A 21001-nucleotide genomic window follows, 5' to 3' on the forward strand; every position below is an offset into this window, starting at 1 on the left:
CTATACAGCAATGAAAACCTTTACAAAGGAAAGAAAGCTAGACTGGTGGTTTCTAGACCAAAACAAACAAATAAATAAATAAAAATCTGAATACTGTGTCAGCAGAGGTGGTCTGTGACCCCGAACAAATATCCAAAGTCATGGCTGGCCTCGCCTCCTCCCGAAGTCCAGGTCTCGTTGCCGATCAAGGTTACGTTCCCAGCACAGTACTCGGGTAGGAGGGGGAGGGGGGCGGGGGGTTGTCACACGGAAGGCTTTGTCTCTTCCCATTTTCCTCAGCGCTCGCTGTGCGTGACTGCAGCCTGCAGCACGGATCAAGCGTAGGAGGCACAACTCTGAGCTCTTCCAGGTCCCGGTCTGCGGCGTTACTGAAGCTATTTATTCATCTTTACAGTTGTCAGCCTGCACTGGTGCTAGATGAAGGTACAAACACGTACCGAACAGAAGAACGACAGCCACTGCGGCGTTTTGTTCAACAGACCCCCTTGGGTTGAAATTGCAGCGCCACTTGATGAACTCGCCTAATCGTCCTCAGCGAGAGATGATTATACATTTTGGCTTGGAACTTAGTTGGCATGAGCTCCAGTCGTTTCTGGGAAATAATGAAAAAAATGGCAGTCTGCCATTGAAGGCTGGTTTTCTTAAAAGTTTGGCACGTTGGCGGGGAATCTATTGTGTTGGGCAAAGCTACACTCACAAACACAGCAGCGGCTTTGCTGATGGAGTCCATAAGCGTTAGCAATTCAGAATTTTTCCAAAATGAAACATACGATATGTTCTGCCATACAGAATCAAGGTCGTACTTCTTCTGTACAGGAGAAACAGTAGAATCATCGCTCTTTAAAATGGTTCACGAAACGCAAAGTTGTCATTGTGTGTCGTGTAGCTCTGACCAGTTTTGAAGTCGTGATCCAGTATGGGCTGGCCACTCCCGAGGGCCTGGCGGTGGACTGGATTGCAGGAAATATCTACTGGGTGGAGAGCAATCTGGACCAGATTGAGGTGGCCAAACTGGACGGGACCATGAGAACGACGCTGCTGGCTGGGGAGGTGGAGCACCCCCGAGCCATCGCCCTGGACCCACGTGATGGGTAAAGATGGCCTGTTGCGATGAAGATTCGTCCCCGTTGCCGTACTTCAAAAGACTCACGTGCGTCTCGTTTGTTGTCAGGATTCTCTTTTGGACAGACTGGGATGCTAGCCTGCCCAGGATTGAGGCGGCGTCCATGAGCGGCGAGGGCAGACGCACCATCCACAGGGAGACGGGCAGCGGCGGCTGGCCCAACGGACTCACCGTTGATTACATGGAGAGGCGCATTGTTTGGATCGATGCCAGGTAGGCTTCGGCGCTCTCTAGCACTCATGATCACGCTCTAACACGAATCAGAGGCTCAGTTCCCAGACCTCATAATGCCACTTGAATGTCAAAGGAGGAGTTTGTCGGGCACGATTTTGACTGACACAAAACTTCAATAATTCCTCACTCATGTGAGCCAGCGTCCACGCTCCAAACAAGCCAACATTAGCCACAGCTGCTGCCCCCGTCGCACGACTTGTCATAATGGAGTGTTCCCATCATCACCTGCTGCTGTCCAAATACTTTTGTCCAGAATGCCAATCAATACGCATTTGCTTCATTGCTCTTATAGATCAGATGCTATCTACTCTGCCATGTATGACGGCTCGGGGCTGATCGAGGTGTTGCGGGGTCACGAGTACTTGTCCCACCCATTTGCTGTCACCATGTATGGAGGGGACGTTTACTGGACTGACTGGAGGACCAACACTCTTGCCAAAGCCAACAAATGGACAGGGCACAACGTCACCGTAGTCCAACGCACCAACACGCAGCCTTTTGACTTGCAGGTCTATCACCCGTCGAGACAACCCCAGGGTAGGTTTTTCACTGGACATTCCCACATTGGCTGTGTTTTGTTTCCTCCGTGCAAACAAAATCTGTTGGCAGTGGAACAGAATAAACAAAAGGGATGTTACGATACAGATAACGAGATGGACAAGTTCGGGAGAGGAGATGCCCAATTTTGGTCCATTGGCAATGATACGCATGTGACGGCAGGCCAAGTCGATTGACGGAGATGTCCCTTTTGATACACAAGTCTTTTTCCCACAGCTCCCAACCCATGTGCCGCCATTGATGGCAAAGGCCCTTGCTCCCACCTTTGTCTCATCAACTTCAACCAAACGTTTTCCTGTGCCTGTCCTCACCTCATGAAGCTACAAGCTGACAAACGCACTTGTAAAGGTAAATGCAGCAATGTGTACTCTGCAACATGTGTATAAGCCGCTGCATGTTTTCCAGGGACATAAAAGACAAGCGACTCTCATTTCTTCGGAATGCACAGTCTGATGCATTTTTTGGGTTGCCATTTTGCATCTTACTACAGCTTCAATGAAGATATTTTTAAATGAATCAGCAAGACCATTTAAAGCAGTTACCACCAACCGTTTTGAAACCGAGGGCTGCTTTTTGTATACTGATTAATACAAAGAGTTTCCACTTTGATACGCACTTTTGAAATGACCAGTTTGTTCCAAATACCTTCATTTTGTTATTATTCAGAATTCATGCTATTCGTCGGTCTGAAGACATTGGCCATATGAATAATTTCTCACCGTAATTGTGAACGGTTTAACGAGCCGTGCAACGTGTCTGAGTTGTAGCGTTGTTCTCTCCAAACACTGTCTCCGGTGTTCTTAGTTCTTGACAGATGTGCAATGTCCATCAAAATGTAATCGAGTAGACATTAAAATGTCTTCATCACTTCTTTGTTGATCTTTACGTTGCAGAGTCGCGCAAGTTCCTACTTTATGCTCGTCAGATCGAGATCCGGGGCGTGGACATCGACAACCCGTACTACAACTACATAATCTCCTTCACCGTGCCCGACATCGACAATGTGACAGCCGTGGACTACGATGCGGTAGAGCATCGTATCTACTGGTCGGATGTCCGAACGCAGTCCATCAAAAGAGCATTCATCAATGGCACTGGCGTGGAAACGGTTGTCTCTGCTGGTAAGATATCTTGTGGGATTTTCTGCGATTGTAGGTTGATTTATTCCGTTTGCAATGTGTCTCTGTGAATGCACGTACTGTGGCAATTTGGTTTGAATGTGCCATTCTTTAGACCTTCCCAATGCTCATGGGCTAGCAGTCGACTGGGTGTCCAGGAACCTTTTCTGGACCAGCTACGATGCCAATAAGAAGCAGATCAATGTGGCCAGACTGGATGGCTCTTTTAAGAATGCCGTCATCCAGGGTTTAGACAAGCCGCATTGTCTGGTGCTCCATCCTCAACTAGGGTAAGTTGCTTTTTTGCTTTTTCTGCTTGGTCTCCTCATTTGCATCTAGCTTTGAAAAGTGACTTACATTTTTAGCAGTTGTTATCATTCACTAATTATTTTCTTTTAGCCAATCCTTCTTTGTTTGTTAGTTCGGAACATTATCAAAACTACGACGACTACATGTTTTGATAGCGTAAAGGTCCAAGCCACTAGTAGCTAGCTGTGAAAGAACAGCATGAGACATGTAACCTGATTTTTTTTTTAATTTAAATTATCATTCTCCGTACAAGCTCTCCTCAAGTTGCTGAAATAAGGAAACTATTTTGTGCGCACGCACGTTTTTTTCAAACCATTACATATAATTGGCAGTTAAAATTTGTTTTCACTTTTGTATGTCGCATGTCTGTGCTTTTTGTACTTTTTCCTTATACAGTGATCCCTTGCTACTTCGCGGTTCGCGAGTTCAGTGCATCGCAGATTTTTTTCAAACATTTAAAAATAAACAAACAAACAAACAAATAAAAAAATGCGTACATACATAAAAATTAAATATACATGGAGTTGTAGCAACCACAAATGCCCTCTGAGAACTCTGACATTTGAATTTCGCGCCGCGAGACTGATCAGCCAATCGGCGGCCCCCGCTGCTGCTCGCTACCAACCAATCACAGCCCCCGGGTGGGCTGGACGTTTGTTTACACTAACGTCCGCTTTGCTGGTATATAAATGATCGTACGTGTGCTGAATAAAAACAGTGTACCACCGCTCTTCGAGTACTTCACTTCGCCGGGCCGTCGCTCCTTACAACTGGTGACCCTTCGCCGTTCTCAACACGCAACCTTTGAGACTCAAGATGTCGACAACTCCACCCCCGCAGACGCCGTCCGACAACAACCTCGCAATCCACGCCGTCTCGGTGAAACTGCCGCCTTTCAGCACTCAGGAACCCGTTTCCTGGTTTCGCCGGGCCGAAGTACAATTCCGCCTCCGGAAAGTCACAGATCCGAGAACAAAAGCGGACTACGTCTTAGAAGCCGTCCCCGACGGCGTTTTCCAGCACGTTTCGGCATGGTTGGACCATCAAGACGACGAAATCACGTACGACTCGTTGAAAGATCTCCTGCTGAAAGAGTATACTCTTACCGTCAGCGCCCGCGCCAAACGACTGCTCGCCATGCCCAGTCAGGATCTAGGCGACCGCACAGCTCTCAGTTTGTGGAACGAGATGCAGTCACTCGCCCGACTACCCGGCGCCGATCCGTCTACTGGCCAGCCTCGCAAAGTCGACCTCATGCGCGAGCTATGGCTACAGTCCATCCCGTCCTCAGTTCGCGCCGCCCTCCACGACGCCAATACACTGTCAATGTCCGCGCTAGTCGCCAAAGCCGATGACCTGATTAATATAAATGATCGTACGTGTGCTGAATAAAAACAGTGTACCACCGCTCTTCGAGTACTTCACTTCACTTCGCCGGGCCGTCGCTCCTTACAACTGGAACCATGCCGAGTCAAACTCGTGGCCGCCAATGGTACGCCCATCGCCACGTATGGATGCCGCCGCATCCACATCAAGATCGCCAACCGCCGATACGCCTGGGACTTCATTATCGCTGACGTGAGGACACCACTGCTCGGAGCCGATTTCCTCGGGCACCATAACCTACTGGTCGATGTCGGCAACCGAAGAATGCTGAATCTCCAATCGTTCCAGTCCACCGACCTCGTCGCCCGGGTCCAAGAAAACGTCAACGCCTGTGCATTCACAACCAATGACCCATACGAGCACCTACTAACCGAGTACGCCGACGTCTTCAAACCCGAACTTCACCAGACGCCGGGGAAAGCAGCGAAACACGGAATCTTCCACCATATCGAGACAAAAGGACCACCCGTCTATTCCAAGTTCCGACGCCTCTCGCCCGACAAACTCAAGGCCGCCAAACAAGCTTTCGCCGAAATGGAAAGGATGGGACTCTGCAAGAAAGCATCCAGTCCATGGGCATCACCGCTGCACATGGTAAAAAAGACTGACGGTTCATGGCGGCCGTGTGGAGACTACCGCCTGCTGAATGTGAAGACGGAACCGGATCACTATCCCCTACCCAACATCGCGGACATCACCAACGAGTTGGACGGCGCCAGATACTTCACGAAACTGGACCTCTTGAAAGGTTATTTTCAAGTTCCCGTCCACGAGCCCGACGTCCCCAAAACAGCGATCATCACGCCGTTCGGCTCCTACGTCTTCTACTACTCAACGTTCGGTCTTCGCAACTCCGGCGCCACCTTTCAACGCCTCATGGACAGCATCCTCGGCGAACTGTCGTACTGTGTATGTTACGTCGACGACATCCTCATCCATTCGAAGACGAAGGCAGAACATCACGACCACGTCCGAAACGTCCTCCAACTGCTCCGCGACAACGGCTTGGTAGTACGACGAGACAAGTGCGTTTTCGGCGCGTCGAAAGTAGAGTTCCTCGGTTACGAGATCGACGTTTCCGGAGTCCGCCCCCTGCCCGCTAAAGTCAACGCCATCCACAAGTTCCCTACGCTGAAAACGATCAAGACTCTCCAAGAGTTCACTGGGATGGTGAACTATTACCATCGTTTCCTGCCTCGCCTCGCCCACGTCATGGCCCCGCTATACGATGCGCTCAGCGGCAACCCGAAACACCTGGAATGGACCCCCGCCCAGAGCAAATCGTTCGAAGCTACGAAAGCCGCCCTCGCCAAGGCCGCGACATTGACATTCCCGAAGCCGGCGGCTCCGCTTCAACTGACGACCGACGCAAGTAACGTTGCTGTAGGAGGTGTGGTGGAGCAGGTCATCAACGGTATCCCGCAGCCTCTGGGATTCTTCAGTCAGAAGTTACGCCAACCTGAAACCCGATACAGTACGTTCGACCGCGAACTTCTCGCCGTATACCTGGCTGTGCGACATTTCCGCCACCTGCTGGAAGGAACGCCGTTCAAGATCCGTACCGACCACCGCCCCCTCGTACACGCCTTCACCAAAGCTGGGGACCCGTGGTCCGCCCGTCAGCAGCGTCATCTCTCCGCCATCGCAGAATTCGGATGCGAGATAGAGTACGTCCCTGGTGAAAAGAATCCAGTAGCCGACGCCCTGTCACGAGTGGAAATCAACGCCGTCCATCTTGGCGTCGACTACGGAGCCATCGCCGACGCCCAAGTGGCTGATCAGAAGGGCACCGCTGACTATCGTCAGTCCGTCACAGGCCTGAGATGGGAAGACGTACCGTTTGGCGACGACGGACGCACCTTACTCTGCGATGTGAGCAGGCAACGCCCTCGGCCACTCATCCCGAAAACGCTCCGACGTCAAATGTTCGATATTATCCATGGTTTATCACACCCGTCTGGAAGATCAACCGCCAAACTGATGACCGAGAAGTTTGTATGGCATGGAATCAACAAAGACGTACGAGCCTGGGCTCGCAACTGCCTCCAATGCCAAGCCAGTAAGATCGGCCAACATACAGAATCCGGTATCGGCCAGTTTCCACAACCCCGACGTCGCTTCGGCCATCTTCACGTCGACATAGTTGGACCGCTGCCACCTTCAGACGGCTACCAGTATCTCTTCACGTCCACCGAGCGGTCGACTCGATGGCCTGAGGCGATCCCAATGAAAGGAGCCACTGCACAAGACTGCGCCGCCGCCCTTCTCCAAGGGTGGGTCAGCAGATTCGGAGTCCCTGACGATATCACCTCCGACCGAGGTTCTTCATTCACGTCACAGCTCTGGACCGCCCTTGGTCAGCTCATGGGAACGACTGTGCATCATACGACTGCTTTCAACCCCGCCGCCAACGGAATGGCCGAGCGCACTCACCGCACGTTGAAGGCAGCGCTCATGGCCCGCTGCACCGGACCAGACTGGAGTGCCCAATTGCCCTGGGTACTTCTCGGAATGCGGACGACTCCGAAAGAAGGTCTCGGTGTCTCCTCAGCCGAGATGGTATTCGGTGAAACCATCGCCGTTCCCGGGGAGTTCTTCCCGTCCAGCCAAGACGCCGCCGACTCCACGGCCTATCTCGCCGATCTCCGACGCACCGTCGGAAAGTACCGACCCGTACTCCAGACCTACCAAGACCAGCGCAGCAGACGAGTACCGAAGTCGCTGTTAACCTGTACTCACGTTTTCGTAAGGAACGACGCCCACCGCCCGCCTCTAACTCGACCATACCGCGGCCCGTACGCCGTGGAGCAACGTAACGACAAGGCCTACCGCCTCAACATCCATGGTCGACAGGATTGGGTCTCAATCGACCGCCTGAAACCGGCCTACCACGACGACGACGAACCCGCGCCGCTGACCATCACTCGAGCCGGACGCGCCGTCCGCCCGCCCGACCGCCTGCACGCCCAACCATGAACTTTCATCACTATCCTAATTCGGACTCAGCCTGCCAAGGACTTTCTAACAGGGGAGTATTTGTAGCAACCACAAATGCCCTCTGAGAACTCTGACATTTGAATTTCGCGCCGCGAGACTGATCAGCCAATCGGCGGCCCCCGCTGCTGCTTGCTACCAACCAATCACAGCCCCCGGGTGGGCTGGACGTTTGTTTACACTAACGTCCGCTTTGCTGGTATATAAATGATCGTACGTGTGCTGAATAAAAACAGTGTACCACCGCTCTTCGAGTACTTCACTTCACTTCGCCGGGCCGTCGCTCCTTACAGAGTACAGTCCTGTATGTGTTGCACTATGTGACTCGCTGCTGTTTTGCAGCTTCTCGCGGACCGTTTGCGGAAAAAAAAGTTCTTTTTTACTTGTTTAAGTTAAATGGTTGCCACTTCGCGGATTTTCGTTTATCGCGTGTGTTTTTGGTCCCCATTTACCGCGATAAACGAGGGATCACTGTATACACGAGTACTTCTATAATACTAGAGTATTCTTTTGTCCGTACTTGTGAGTGCTCAACCCCTGCCCCCCCCACCCCCACCCCCTCTGACCACAGGAAGTTGTACTGGACCGATGGTGACAATATAAGCATGTCCAACATGGATGGCACCAACCGCACTTCACTCTTCGTCAACCAGAAGGGACCAGTTGGTGAGCAGCTGTACAACACAAGACCTGCATTTCACCCTGAAACAAATGCATGGATTGATTAGACAGAGCGCATACGTGTGTACATTAGTGTCTCATTCATAATTCCACTCAGGCCTGTCCATCGACTATGATAAGGAGCAGCTGTACTGGATCAGCTCAGGAAACGGCACCATTAATCGCTGTCATCTGGATGGATCTCTCCTGGAAGTCTTGGATGGCGTCAAAGGCAAACTCAACAAGGCCACAGCATTGGCTATAATGGGTACGTTTATAGTGCAAATGTTTTTTGTCCCTTTCTCGACCGCATATGGGCATCAATGATCTGCCTGTGTGTAGGAGACAAGCTGTGGTGGGCGGACCAGGCGACTGATCAGATTGGAACGTGCGACAAGAAGGACGGCGGCAATTGGAAGGTTTTACGGAATAACACTTCTCCGATGATGCATATGACCATCTATGATGAAGACGTACAGAAAGGTGAGACGGCAAACCAGTGGCATTTCTTCCATTTCAGGTTGTGGATTCCCATTATAAAGTGCAATTGTACGGAACCCAGGAGATGACTTGACTGTGGATTGCTTTGTTTATGCCTCACCCGGCAGTTGTACGCACTCGTCACATACTGGAAGTCGCTTACTTTGCGTACGTCCTGAACGCAACTTAGTAGGTGTGTTTGCGCCAAACAAAATTCAATCTTCGTTTCATCAGACCATAACATATTTTTTCCAAACATATTTCAGAGGTTTTAAGTGTGTTTTTGCAAAATGTAGCCTGCCTTGGATGTCTTTTGTCAGATAAGACTTCCATTTTGCTTCCCTACCTTACTGCCCAGACATGTGAAGAAGATGAGAGATTGTTGTCCCCTTTTCTTTTATTGTTGCCCTGACCAACTTTCTTCATCAGCATAAGGGGATGTCCATATTTCTCCACTTGATGAGGACTGTCTTTGCTGTGTTCCGTGTTCTTTAATGCTTTGCAATGCTTTTGTACCCCTTCTCCTGACTGATGCATTTAAACGATGAGATCAATGACAATGGCTTGTGCTGTAAGACATGACCACAAAAATGTCAGGAAAAGCCGACTAGAATGGCTGAACTTCATTTGGGGTTAATCAGAAACACTTTAAATAGTGACACATGTGCGGTTGAATCGAAACACAACCACACTCCTACCTATAAGCAGGTATGCAAGACTTATGCAACCATATCTCTGCATGTTACAGTATCTTATACTTTCACCCTTGAAAAGGTTTGTTTTGACTTGAGCTATTCAGGTTGTAGGTCACATTGATGTTGGAAAAAGGTTTTGAATTATTTATCTCGATCTTATTTGTATTACAAAAATCTGGCATTTTAATTGGGATGTGTAGACTTTTTATATCCACTCTATCTTGCAGCATGTGTGCTTTAATGAACCATGCCTCCTAATCTATCTGTTTGACTCACACTGAGATGATCAGTTGATCATTTTTGATTGCTTTATTGAACCTATAAACACAACATGAAAGACTTAAAAGGAATAACAAAATCAAAGGAAAAGTGTCAATACATATTCGGGTTCAGTACAGTTGATATGCTCAAAGTGAGTCGGAGGAAGTAGCAAAACTTACTTTGAAAATCGCCTTTCATGAATTCACACTTTTTTGTTGTCGTTTTTCTTTTTGCTTTGGAGCTTCTCCTCAGCTATAAATATTTTTAGCAGGGAAGCCAGCTTCTGTGTGGGTTTTTTTGTGAATCTGTGGCAGGGCTCGATGCCTATCCACCACAAATGATTGGGGTTCGTGTATGTTTTACGGCTCGGAAAAATTAGTACAACATAGTTTGACCTCTGTGATATTTATCTTCTCCCCAGCGAGTGTCAATCTGTGTAGTAACAACAATGGAGATTGTTCCCAGTTGTGTCTGCCCACATCAGCAACCAGCAGGGCCTGCATGTGCACTGCCGGTTACAGCCTCAAGACAGGGCAGCAGTCATGTGAAGGTAACACAGCTAGCTAGCTGCCTTTTGTCATCAAGGGCTTTTCGGCAGGGGCCACAATATGTCGCTCTCTTTCTGAGCAGGTATGGGCTCTTTCCTGCTTTATTCGGTCCATGAGGGAATCAGAGGAATTCCGCTGGACCCAGCCGACAAATCTGACGCCTTGGTGCCAGTGTCTGGCACCTCTCTGGCTGTCGGCATCGACTTCCACGCTGGTGAGTGACACTCGAGAGAGACAGAGTTACTAATAATAATAATACATTTCATTTATAAGCGCCTTTCAAAACACTCAAGGACACTTTACAATCAAAACAAGAACAATAAAACCACAAATAAAATGTTAAATAATAAAAGGAAAGGTGGTCTCTTTGGAATGAAACTAGCTCCTTCACTCTCCCATTGCAGCATTAACCGGTAACCTATTGGTCCTTTTCAGAGAACGACACCATCTACTGGGTAGACATGGGCCTGAGCACCATCAGCAGGGCCAAGCGAGATCAAACGTGGAGAGAAGACGTGGTCACCAATGGCATCGGCAGGGTGGAGGGCATTACCGTCGATTGGATTGCAGGTCTGCTTGTGGTGAAACCTCTTGGACATATGGCATCATTTTGCATACGGCGATCAGGTCTACTTTGCCTCCCACCAATGTGCTCATCACCAGCTGTCTAAGTGGAAAACGCAACAAGAGCAAAAGAGAAAGATTTCAAATCATCAAACAGCTGACATCTTTGATTTTCTCATTTAAAAATCCATGTTTGGTTTCACTCATGGGCGCTGTGTCTTTTCACACTAAAGCAAGTGTTGTTGTTTTTTTTTTCTCTAACATTATTTGGATAAAAATATCTCTATTGACCAACTGCTCTCCAGGAAACATTTACTGGACCGACCAGGGCTTCGACGTCATTGAGGTGGCCAGGCTGAACGGCTCCTTCCGCTACGTGGTGATTTCCCAGGGCCTGGATAAGCCCCGAGCCATCACTGTCCACCCTGTCAAAGGGTAAGGCTGCTTGCTTGAAGCAAATTGCTCCAGACGCGTGACTGTTTAATGTCCTCCGCGTCATGTTCTGTGAAGGTACCTGTTCTGGACAGAATGGGGTCAGTACCCTCGTATCGAGCGCTCTCGTCTGGATGGCTCTGAGCGGCTGGTCCTGGTCAACGCCAGCATCAGTTGGCCCAATGGAATCTCCATTGACTACACGGTAGGCGGGGTAGCTGACTTCTGCCTTTGGGCTTTCGTCATTATTTGCGTGTCTTGCTCGTCCGCCTTGACGCGAGCCGTTGTACGGGGTCTGCATGCGTAGGAGGGGCTGTTGTATTGGTGTGATGCCAGGACAGACAAGATTGAGCGCATCAACCTGGAGACTGGAGAGAATAGAGAACTGGTGCTGGCCAACAACAACATGGATATGTTTGCAGTTTCTGTTTTTGAGGAGTTCATCTACTGGAGTGACAGGTCAGTCTTTAGAATTGAGTGATTTCTGACGAGAAATATTGTAAGAATAATGTTTGATACTACTGTATGTCAGTCCATCATGCTTGATTATTGAGGGTATCATTGTGTTTTGCACAGGACTCACGCAAATGGCTCCATCAAGCGAGGCAGCAAAGACAACGCCACTGATGCAGTCCAACTCAGGACTGGGATCGGTGTCCAACTAAAAGATATCAAAGTGTTTAACAGGGCCAGGCAACACGGTAGGAAAACTTTATGTTGAGCATATAACATTCGCTACTCATCCAAAATAACCAGACATATTCAGCTTTCGGTTGATATATCCAAGTGAAAATTCACATCAGGTATTTGATCGGTGAATCGACCAATACACTTCCAAGGATGCGTTCTTTGCCTTTCTGTGACTCTTCCAGTCTATCTGAATGACCCGTTTCAACTGCACCTTTGATACATTTCGGGTGTTGTCAAAATCTGACCAACATGATGGAAAGGACTTTTTACTTTTCCACAGGCACCAACATCTGCAAACATAACAACGGCAACTGTGAGCAACTTTGTCTTTACCGTGGCAACGGGCAGCACACCTGCGCCTGTGCCCACGGCATGCTGGCCGAGGACAACCGCAGCTGCCGCGATTACGACGGCTACCTCCTCTACTCAGAGCGCACCATCCTGAAGAGCATCCACCTGTCCGACGAGACCAACTTGAATGCTCCCATAAAGCCTTTCGAAGACCCAGACCACATGAAGAATGTCATCGCCCTAAGCTTTGACTACCATGGAGGCGGCGGAAAGGGAGCCAACCATATCTTCTTCAGCGACATTCACTTTGGCAATATCCAGCAGATCAACGACGACGGCACAGACCGCAAGATTGTGGTGGATAGTAAGTAGGAAGTCATTTGGCAAAAAACAAAAACAAAAATCGTAAGGAGCGTTGCTCACTGGCCGATACTCAAGACACCCTCTTGCAATATAAAGTGACTTAATACAAAAGCTAAACTGTCAGTATCAGTAAAAAGAAATAAATAATCAAAGAATAATAATAGTAATTGCACACCAAAAACAATCTTCATAGATGGTTACAAAATGGAGGATGAAAAATAGAAAAATAAAACAACAAATATTCAAGAAATATTGAATTTACTTCCACGAATATCCAAATCCGCGGGTGCCGAACTTCAAGTATGCGTGGCTCCACTGCGTTGTTATTGTGAAAACATACGGCGTAAGATCACGGTGGAACGCACCCAACGTTGTCTGGGTGGACCTGCGCTCGCTCTCACTGTGATCTCCTTCATCGTACACCTAGCATGCATGAGAACAGCACTGCATTTACTTCAGGCGTTTGTATTTTTTCCCTATCGTCGAGCGATACTGTATACTCGAAACAAGTAAATAAAAATCAATGTCATAGAGTACAATTCGATGCCGCGCGCAAAACATAACAGCATTTCTCAGCTAATTGAGACATTTAGGACTGTCAAATGAAAGGGACAAACATAAAGGGACGTTTATGACTCGTAACATTTTATTTTATTTTTTTCACTACGGATTGCCTGAGGACTCACTTTGACACAAGCAGCGCGGTCTGTTCCAAAACGGCGAGCAAAAAGAGAACGCGTTAACATATTTCGGAATGTTTTGTCAGGATCACATGACATGATGAAAAACAGAGCCAGTTCTTTGAAGGGTCGGCATCTGTCATTTCCTTGGAAAGCAGAATTGAACCCATTTAATTATGTTATTGAACGGCGCAGAAAGGTTTCAACTTTTAACCCTATTCAGTCCATTCGAAAAAGCTCATTTCTATTCCTCCATTCACCCATTTTCTGTCCCGCCAGTTGCCTTTGGGTGTGAGGTCACGACACAAATAATCGAGGAGTCAGCATTCACTCTTTCATTCACACAGTTGAGAGTCTTCAGTTAAGCCAGCGTGCATGTTTTTGAAATGTGAGAGGAAGCTGGAGTAGCAGGAATAACCCCGCCACGCAAGTACACGCAGGAGAGCCACAGCAGGGATTCAAAGCCCAAACCTCAAATTTCTGTACATCTCTTGTATTGTGCAGTGATTTCTTTGTACGTCGCATTCCAAATTATTCTGCAAGTGATCTTTTTTTTTTTTTTTTTAATTCTCTGTACATGTATTTTCAAATCATTAACTTTCCGAGTATAATCTGAATGTTTTTGAGCAACTCAAAACACGTTACAGGTTGTAATGAAATTAAGATTTGTTGAAGTTGCAGAATTATTGACTGAAATCAAACGCGATTTCCATCCAAAACATTTTACCCGTTGAAATTGCGTGTTAAAATCGGATCCCTTATCTGAGAGCGGCTTCACAATTCTTAGACCCATGGAATATGGAATATCATACACGCTTGGAATAGCTTTGTCACAATAGCCTCCTACGGCTTTCATTTGCATGAACCATTTTCACAACTCGGAGACGAATAACATTTGCGTCCGTTTTAGGTTTCAGAGCTTGCGTCCAACTCAAAGGTTCGCACCATGTCCCCGCCCATCATCATATGAGGACAACCATTCAGGGAGTTTTTGCAAACGGTCCATCGCTCTCTCCCCAGCTCTAACAACTCTCTTCGGAACTTCTGAGACATGAATCCATACAGCAGGGGGTTAACCACCGCCACTGACGATGCCAGCAATCTGGCCAAAATGGCAATCGTGTTGTAACCCTTTGAGCCCTGAATGCTTCCCCCGATGAAGGAGAACATGAGCGCGTAGGAGGGTAGCCAGAGCAGAGTGAAGACCAGGACCAAGAGAGCTGACGTGTGAGTGACCTGGCTCTGGTAGCGCTCCAGACGAGGGGCATTTCCAAACAATCGCGCGTGTCGAAGAAAGCAGTAGATCTTTGCGTACATCAGCACGATGATTCCCAGTGGTAGGGCAAAGCCAAAGACGAAGAGGCTGATGCTGTAGATGAGCTGGCTGAAGTCGGACAGAAAGGCGAAGCAGTACACCGCCCTGGATGTCGTCACTGTGCGGAAGGCAAACTGAGGCGCCGCCAAGGCCGAGGCGGGAAGCCACAGAAGTACCACCGTCACCTTGAGCCGCCGGTGCATCCTGGAGCGGTACGCCCAGGTGGGGTGCACCACTGTGAGGTAGCGAGTCACAGCCAGTGCAGCCAAAGTAAAGACGGAAGCCGAAGAACAGGCCACGCCCAGGAAGCTGACCCATTTGCACAGGAAGCTTCCGAAAGGCCAGCATCCCAACGTGATGGCCGACGTGTGGAAGGGCAGGCAAAGCAACAGGAGCAAGTCAGCCGCGCTCAGGGCCAGCAGCAGGGTGTCGGTACCGTGTGGCGGGTGGCGGTCTTTCCGCCTCCGCCCTGTTAGGGTGCTGATGACCAGGATTTGTCCTACCAGGCCAGTCACCAGGATTAGACCATCCAGAATGGGCACCAGAACCTTAATCACAGCCTCCTCTTGCCTGTTGCTTTGTCCGAGTTCGCTGCGGTTTACGTCCTGTCCTGTCATCTCCGTGCCTTCCCAATTAAAGTCAATGAGCTCATTAATCTGAGAGCCTGTTAATGTTAAGAAGGGGGGGGGGGGGCGTTCACATAGCGTCAGGGGAATCGCAACGACGGCCTGCTCTCCCCTCTCGTAATGATAGAAATGAGTAAAGCACATCTACTGCTCACTCCTTCATTCAAGAGGTCTCATCATTGATAACAAATGTGCAAAAGCACTCAAGCTTGCCATTTTACAAACATTTTCCAGAGCACATCGAAAGTTGCCCAAATGCCCAGTTTTGTCAGAAAACATGAAAACAAGACCTGGAAGGCCAGTCCCTGTGCGCCAACATCAACATGTTCTTCTTCATCCCTTGGAGCACTTTGTGTCAAGCACAGGAGAGATTTCACACGCAGTCGTACTCCATGTCTGGATTGATTTCTTGGCACCGGGCAACATTGGTCAAATTCATTCCTGAGATTTGCCGCTCAGTGTCCTCTTGCTTTAAAGGCAGTCAAGCCATTCCACTTGATGCTCGCCGCAGCAGGTGACGACTTGTCCGCTTTGAAGCTCCTCACAGGCGTGTAGCATGTGTAGCATGTAGACTCCGCTGGAACAAGAACTGCGCTTCAACGAGGCATTCATGATAAATAATCAACGTGAATGTAAAAAGCCTGTTCATTCCCCATGCCTGCTCAGAGTGGGAATGGTCTTCCAGCAGGTCTCTCCCACTGTTTGCGCAGTATCCTTGAGACAAGCTTAGCAACGGGAGAGTTGCTGTAATAGGCCCCAACCACCCTTACATAATACTGTCACGCACCTATTTGATGTATTCCCTTCTCGTGACTGGAGACAATGGTTAGTGTCAAGGCTGGAAGGATAAAAAGAGCAACTATCTGTGTGGGTTTAGTTTGTCAACCTGCCATGAAGGTGCATTCAGTCAAGTTGGTGTTCAACAGTGGATTTGTCCTCCATTTAGATCATCTATGCATGGCTCTTGGTCATTCATCCAAAACGTCTCAAAAGGTTCTATTGACTTTCTTCAGAGAGCAAACATCTGCTTGGAGTGTTCGTGCTTTTATGGCCGTGTTGAATGGTGATAAAGGTCGTTCATCGTAGGACTGTGAACAAATAGATGGCACGCTTTGGAGCCGGTAAGACGGCGGAGTGGAGTGGAGTTCCATGTTTTGCGGAAGGTTGGCACCGTGTTTTAGAAATGGCGTCTTCAGGAAGACTTGAACAGCTGCAGTGTCAGGGCCTCCCCCAGGGCTCACTTGTCAAGCTGGGGTAGTACCTGCTTTATGCATCTTTTCAAGGGAGGTAGAGCAGCTTGGAAAAGGAAAGGCTCAAATATTCCATATTATCCCTTTTCAGCTGTGTTTCCAAAAAAAACGGATTGATTTTCATCTCCTACAAAGTGCGAGAACAACATGGGTTGCATTCTAAGGCTCACTGACCTGTATGTTAAAAATGCCTTCCATAGATTATGAGAAAGAAAGGGGAAAAAAAGTACAAGAGTAAAGGCTCCTTCTCTTCCACAGATGTCGGTTCAGTGGAGGGCCTGGCGTACCACCGCGGTTGGGATACGCTCTACTGGACCAGTTACACAACCTCCACCATCACTCGCCACACCGTGGACCAGAGCCGCTCTGTGGCCTATAACCGCAACACCGTGGTCACCATGTCTGGAGAGGACCACCCCAGAGCCTTTGTGCTGGATGAGTGTCAGGAGTGAGTCATTAAGATCCAAACATGGCTGGGCAGGGCCCAGCTCCAGCCGTTTTTCTTGCTCTGCTTTCTTCCCACCAACCCATTTGTTTCGTGCAACTCAGCCGTTGCTTTAATTCCACGGCGTGTTTTGGCTGCCGATAATATTATATCGGCCCTGTGTTTATTTATGTTTTTTTTTTCTTTTCGTTTTGTTTGTTTCTAACCACAGTCTCATGTTCTGGACCAACTGGAATGAGCAGACCCCCAGCATCATGAGGGCTTCCCTAAATGGCGCCAATGTGCTGGCCATCATCGGGAGTGATATTAAAACTCCCAACGGCCTTGCTATCGATCACCGAGCAGAGAAGCTCTACTTCTCTGATGCCACTTTGGACAAGATCGAGCGCTGCGAGTATGACGGGAGCAGCCGATATGTAAGGAGGCTTTCTTGCGGCGGTAATGTAGAGACGAGTTATTTGGAAGGGAGTCCTCAACTGTTTGCCTTTCTAGGTTTTGTTGAAGAATGAGCCCGTGCATCCGTTTGGCCTGGCCGTATACGGAGACTTCATCTTCTGGACGGATTGGGTGAGGAGGGCGGTCCTGAGAGCTGACAAGTACACGGGTGGCGACATGAAAGTGTTGCGGGCAGACATCCCCCAGCAGCCGATGGGAATCGTGGCGGTGGCCAATGACACCAACAGCTGTGAGTTGCGTCGACTGCTGTTCGTTTCCCATAATTCACCGCCGCTCGGTTGTATTTCCCCTAGTTGCAGCGATGATAGAATTCTCACTCTAACATAATTCCACCCTCTTGGGCCGCACACCATTCAGGTGAGTTTTCTCCTTGCCGCACAAATAACGGAGGCTGCCAAGACCTGTGCCTGCCCACGTCTGATGGGAGGGTCAACTGCAGTTGCCGTGGAGACAGACAACTACTGGAAGACAACACCTGCTCTTGTGAGAATTCCGCAGAAAAGAAAGCTGTTCAACATCGAACGCAAATGCGGTTTCAGTGATAAACATGACTGTACACCTCACCAGCGCTGAATATGTCTTGCGGGAGTGTGGACGACTTTGAGTGCGGAAACGGCGATTGCATCAACTACAGCCTGACCTGTGATGGCATGGCCCACTGCAAGGACAAGTCCGATGAGAAGCAGTCCTACTGCGGTGAGGATTTGTGCAACCGATTGAGCTCATAAACTGTTTGTTCTGGCCATTCGTGGCTTAAAAAAAGTCTCAAAAACATCACAGCGGCTTCCTGGTTCAGAATTCACCCAATAATTCAAAAGAGCCGATTCTTCCTACTCAGGAAACTGAGGTCTTTTGGGGTTCAGGGGTCACTCCTTAAGACGTTCTATAACTCGGTGGTGGCCTCGGCCATCCATGATGGCATTGTCTGCTGCTCAGGCAGCATCTCAGCCCGGGACAGAAAGAGACTGGAGCGACTGGTCAGGAAGGCCAGTTCTGTCCTGGGTTGCTCCCTTGACACTCTGGAAGAGGTGGGCAACAGAAGGATGCTAACTAAGCTAAAAGCTATGATGGCCAGTCCCTCCCACCCCCTCCAGCCCGCCCTGACAGCACTTGGTAGCACCGACGCTCGTTCCTACCGACTGCTGTCAGGCTGATGAATGAAAAATAACAATCATAATAATAATAATAATTAAATGATGTGAAGGAAAATTGTAAATAGTACTGCGATTTATCCATTTTGTGTTCATATTGTATTTAATTGAAAGATGTTTGCTGTTTTTTTTCTCTTTCTTCTTTCTACATACATTCTTGCTGCTGGAGGCTGTAAATTTCCCCAGTGTGGGACGAATAAAGGATATCTTATCTTAATAAACTCGTGTGGGGATATTTACAACTTTTTAATGTGTAAGGTATCATAAAAAAAAAACATATTAGCCTAGTTTTATCTTGTTTGTGCATATTGATAAGGTAGCCATTATTTTCACGACACACCAAATCTTTGACTGTATAAGCTTTTCCTTCCAATTTACTGTTTTGTTTTGTTTTGTTTTGCTAGCCAATCGAATTTGCAAGAAAGGCTACAGGCGTTGCATGAACGGTCGCTGTATTGGTCACAAATTCTGGTGTGACGGCACAGACGACTGTGGCGACCACTCTGATGAAATGCCTTGTAACAGTAAGTCATCAGCATCCATTCCATTGGAACGTTAAAAAAAAATATATATATATATATATATTTTAAATATATGTAGATATATATTTTTTAATTGTACTATGCTATTGTAATTGTGTGATCCAGTGAGAGTTGCTCGCATGTCTAATGGGCTCATTTAAACACACCAACTTGACTTGAAAAGATCGAGACTGGTTAGCTGACATGTTTTGATCAATTCAGGAATTGCTTTCCGGCTGCTTCAAGTAAGAGGTAGTTGACATTATGTTCACTCGTCTGGTTTTATCTTTGTAGTGACCCTGTGCAAAGTTGGAGAGTTCCAGTGCAAAGATGGCAGCTGTATCTCCAACTTCAGCCGCTGCGACCAGGTGGTGAACTGCGAGGATGCCAGCGACGAAATGAACTGCCGTAAGGCCGCTTGAAAGGATGCCGGAGATCAAACAAGGGTCGTGAAAATGTCTTTTGTTCATGGCCAGAACCCACCGACTGCTCGCGTTTCTTCCGCCTGGGAGTGAAAGGCGCTTCCTTCCAGAGCTGCGAGAAAACCACTCTGTGTTATCTGTCATCGTGGCTGTGTGACGGCAACAACGACTGCGGCGACTTCTCCGATGAGAGGAACTGCCCGGGTGCGCAGCTCCGCCTGCTTTTCCTGCCTGCAGTCTGTTTGGACCCATTCAAGCCTACTTGTGATTTCTTTGTCTGGTCTTGCAGATAAACGCAAGCTGAAATGTCCAGTCAACTTCTTTGCTTGCTCCAGTGACGCCTGCATTCCAATGAGCTGGACTTGCGATAAGGACAATGACTGCGAGAACGGAGCTGACGAGACACACTGCGGTCAGTCTAATGTTGATTCAAAGTAGTTTCTTCCTCGCACTCAGTGGCAAGTGTATGTAAACCGTCGGCATCATATTCTGTATTCGGAACACTCAATGAAAGGGTGCACTTGTACTGATCATTGCAGCAGAAAGAACAGTCTTGCATTATAGTCAACCGAGTTTAATTATTCTCTTCTGTTTTTTGTTTTTTTTTCTGAAATCTTTCTACGGCTCCAATTGCAGACAAATTTTGTACATCCGCCCAGTTTGAGTGTGGAAACCACCGCTGCATTTCCAGCCATTGGGTGTGCGACGGTTCTGATGATTGCGGCGATGGATCGGACGAGGATGACAAATGCAGTGAGCCACGCATTGAACTGCGAGCAGCCCTTGAGCCCTTTCCCCTAATTATGTACCACGTGTCATATTCAAGCACAATCCTCAATTGTTTTCTTTTGTCATATGCACACATCCATGCAAAATAATAGAATGAATGGATGAAAGACATTTTTATTACTGTGTCACGCATACAATAGTATGCCTAGGCCTCATGGGCTTGTCACGGAGCCAAGCAATAACCAGGACCAGAGTACTCCAAAAACAGTCTCTCTTGTCTTCTTTGTCAAAATTCCTGAATGCAATATGCAACTATAAAAACCATCGAAATCACAAATTCATTAAATAATTTCCTCATCTGGCCACCAGATAATATCGTTGTTACAGTTTAAAGAGAATCACATTTCAATGGATTTATTGCTTGGTAGAAGTTTTGAACATTTTTGGAACAATTCATTCTTTCATTGAGCAACAAAAACATGTTCAGTTCAATATTACTCAGCCCACCTTGCCCAAGCCTTCCCAAAAGTGTTCATTCATCAAATTAATGGAGAGCATTTGTCAGGTGGTTTATGCTGGCCAGAGGATATTCCAAAAGCTCTTTCACTACACATGGGATGGCAGCACCAGGGGTTAGACTGCGCCAGCAAAACACCTAACAAAAGTTATCTGGCCACAAAATCAAATTGATTCTTCTCAA

At 48.1% G+C, this 21001-nt stretch overlaps 2 protein-coding genes across 3 annotated transcripts in view; one reads left to right on the forward strand and one right to left on the reverse strand.

Moving 5' to 3' along the window:
• Positions 1-21001, forward strand: part of lrp1ab (low density lipoprotein receptor-related protein 1Ab) — a 95182-nt gene that overhangs the window by 49901 nt on the left and 24280 nt on the right. For both annotated transcript variants that reach the window (XM_052057913.1, XM_052057914.1), the window contains exons 25-51: positions 887-1091; positions 1172-1336; positions 1650-1894; positions 2132-2263; positions 2809-3036; positions 3149-3323; positions 8294-8388; positions 8501-8650; positions 8725-8865; positions 10240-10368; positions 10449-10580; positions 10802-10936; positions 11236-11365; positions 11441-11567; positions 11670-11821; positions 11939-12063; positions 12333-12707; positions 16836-17025; positions 17234-17438; positions 17515-17707; positions 17836-17961; positions 18046-18174; positions 19034-19153; positions 19445-19558; positions 19627-19776; positions 19862-19984; positions 20209-20325. In XM_052057913.1, coding sequence (XP_051913873.1) covers positions 887-1091; positions 1172-1336; positions 1650-1894; positions 2132-2263; positions 2809-3036; positions 3149-3323; positions 8294-8388; positions 8501-8650; positions 8725-8865; positions 10240-10368; positions 10449-10580; positions 10802-10936; positions 11236-11365; positions 11441-11567; positions 11670-11821; positions 11939-12063; positions 12333-12707; positions 16836-17025; positions 17234-17438; positions 17515-17707; positions 17836-17961; positions 18046-18174; positions 19034-19153; positions 19445-19558; positions 19627-19776; positions 19862-19984; positions 20209-20325 — 4308 coding nt within the window. The remainder of the gene's footprint in view (positions 1-886; positions 1092-1171; positions 1337-1649; positions 1895-2131; positions 2264-2808; positions 3037-3148; positions 3324-8293; positions 8389-8500; positions 8651-8724; positions 8866-10239; positions 10369-10448; positions 10581-10801; positions 10937-11235; positions 11366-11440; positions 11568-11669; positions 11822-11938; positions 12064-12332; positions 12708-16835; positions 17026-17233; positions 17439-17514; positions 17708-17835; positions 17962-18045; positions 18175-19033; positions 19154-19444; positions 19559-19626; positions 19777-19861; positions 19985-20208; positions 20326-21001) is intronic.
• Positions 13962-16317, reverse strand: LOC127596014 (galanin receptor type 1-like). The gene has a single exon (XM_052058150.1). The coding sequence runs from the start codon at positions 15469-15471 to the stop codon at positions 14293-14295; it is 1179 nt and encodes a 392-aa protein (XP_051914110.1). The 5' UTR covers positions 15472-16317; the 3' UTR covers positions 13962-14292.

The sequence above is a fragment of the Hippocampus zosterae genome, chromosome 2, assembly GCF_025434085.1.
Source record: "Hippocampus zosterae strain Florida chromosome 2, ASM2543408v3, whole genome shotgun sequence".
NCBI classification, from domain to species: domain Eukaryota; kingdom Metazoa; phylum Chordata; class Actinopteri; order Syngnathiformes; family Syngnathidae; genus Hippocampus; species Hippocampus zosterae.